General features: G+C 67.8%; 1 protein-coding gene across 1 annotated transcript in view; it reads left to right on the forward strand.

The window, feature by feature from the left end:
* KISS1R (KISS1 receptor) overlaps positions 1 to 1,300 on the forward strand; it is a 14,310-nt gene that overhangs the window by 2,572 nt on the left and 10,438 nt on the right. Inside the window, 1 exon segment of the mRNA XM_014540058.1 lies at positions 948 to 1,297. Within this exon segment, the coding sequence (XP_014395544.1) occupies positions 948 to 1,297 (350 nt within the window).

The raw sequence follows: 1,300 nt of genomic DNA on the forward strand, positions 1-1,300 counted from the left end.
GCGGTGGGAGGGGGCACCCAGCCCCAGGGAGACCGACGGGGAAACTGAAAAAATGAGGGCGGGGGGTGATGGTTCGGCGGCCACAAACCCAGGCTGCGGGCGTGGCGGGGCGCCAGCCCGGGGGAAGGGGAAACCGAGGCCTGGGTAACGGGGAGGGAAGGATGATGACTCGCTCCCCTCCCCGGGCACCCACGGCCTTTTCCTCCCCCAGCTCCCCCCTGTCGTTCATGACAGTGCAGCCCCGGAGCACCGGCTGCATGCCTCAGTTTACCCACCTCTGGAATGAGGACGTCGGGCCCCGCTCGGGGTGGCTCGGTTGGTTAAGCGTCGTCCCGGACACGAACAGGTGGTGGCTGAGTCCGGGCGCACACCCAGGTGGCGGGCGCAATCCCGAGGTCAGCTACATCCAGCAGGCGGGCTGTGGGCTGGGAGAGGGGACTGGGGAGCCAGGGGGCAGGTCTGGGTGTGGGCAGGTGGGTGCAGGGGGGAGAATGGGGCACAGGGGGAAGGGGTTGTGGGTGAATCAGCTGGTGGATAGGCTGGGAGGAGGTGTAGCCTAGACCCAGTGGTGGGGGGCGGAGGACCCCAGCAATGGGTAGGGCAGGGCTACAGAGAGGCACTGGGTGTTGGAGATGAGCACGGGAGGGTGATGCGGGTTCTTGCCCCACCTGTCCCTAGGATGGCTCTGCCTCTCCCTGTCTCAGTCTCTGGGTCTTAGAAAGCCCCCAATGGCGCCCTCAAGCCCTCACTATTCTGGGGTGCTCTCTGGTATCGCCCCTCTCCTGACCCTTCAATTTGTGTCCCCAAGACCCTCCCAGGACACGCCCTGTGTGTTTGGACATTTGTGTGTGGGGGGGGGCCGCAGTGTGGACACAGACAAGGCGGGCCCCAGACCAGGCGGGGAGAGGGATGGGGGCGGGCCCACGCCCAGCTCCCGGCCCTCCCAGGTCTCGGTACAGGCTACGTGTGCCACTCTGACCGCCATGAGTGTGGACCGCTGGTACGTGACGGTGTTCCCGCTGCGCGCCCTGCACCGCCGCACGCCCCGCCTGGCGCTGTCAGTCAGCTTGGGCATCTGGGTGGGTGAGTGCAGCGCGGGAGCACACGGGGTGGGGGGACAAGTCCCTGTGCCCTGGGCGCCTTCCTTCTCGCCATCTCTCTCTGGGCGTCGGGAAATGCGCGCCATAGCGCTCCCAGCGAAGAAGCGCTGAGCGCGCAGACTGGGGAGGCTCCTGGGAGACCAGGGCCCGGGCCCCCTCCTGGCCCTCGTCCCCGGGCAAGGTCTGCAGCTGCGCCTGTG

Source organism: Myotis brandtii, unplaced genomic scaffold (assembly GCF_000412655.1).
Source record: "Myotis brandtii unplaced genomic scaffold, ASM41265v1 scaffold236, whole genome shotgun sequence".
Lineage (NCBI taxonomy): Eukaryota > Metazoa > Chordata > Mammalia > Chiroptera > Vespertilionidae > Myotis > Myotis brandtii.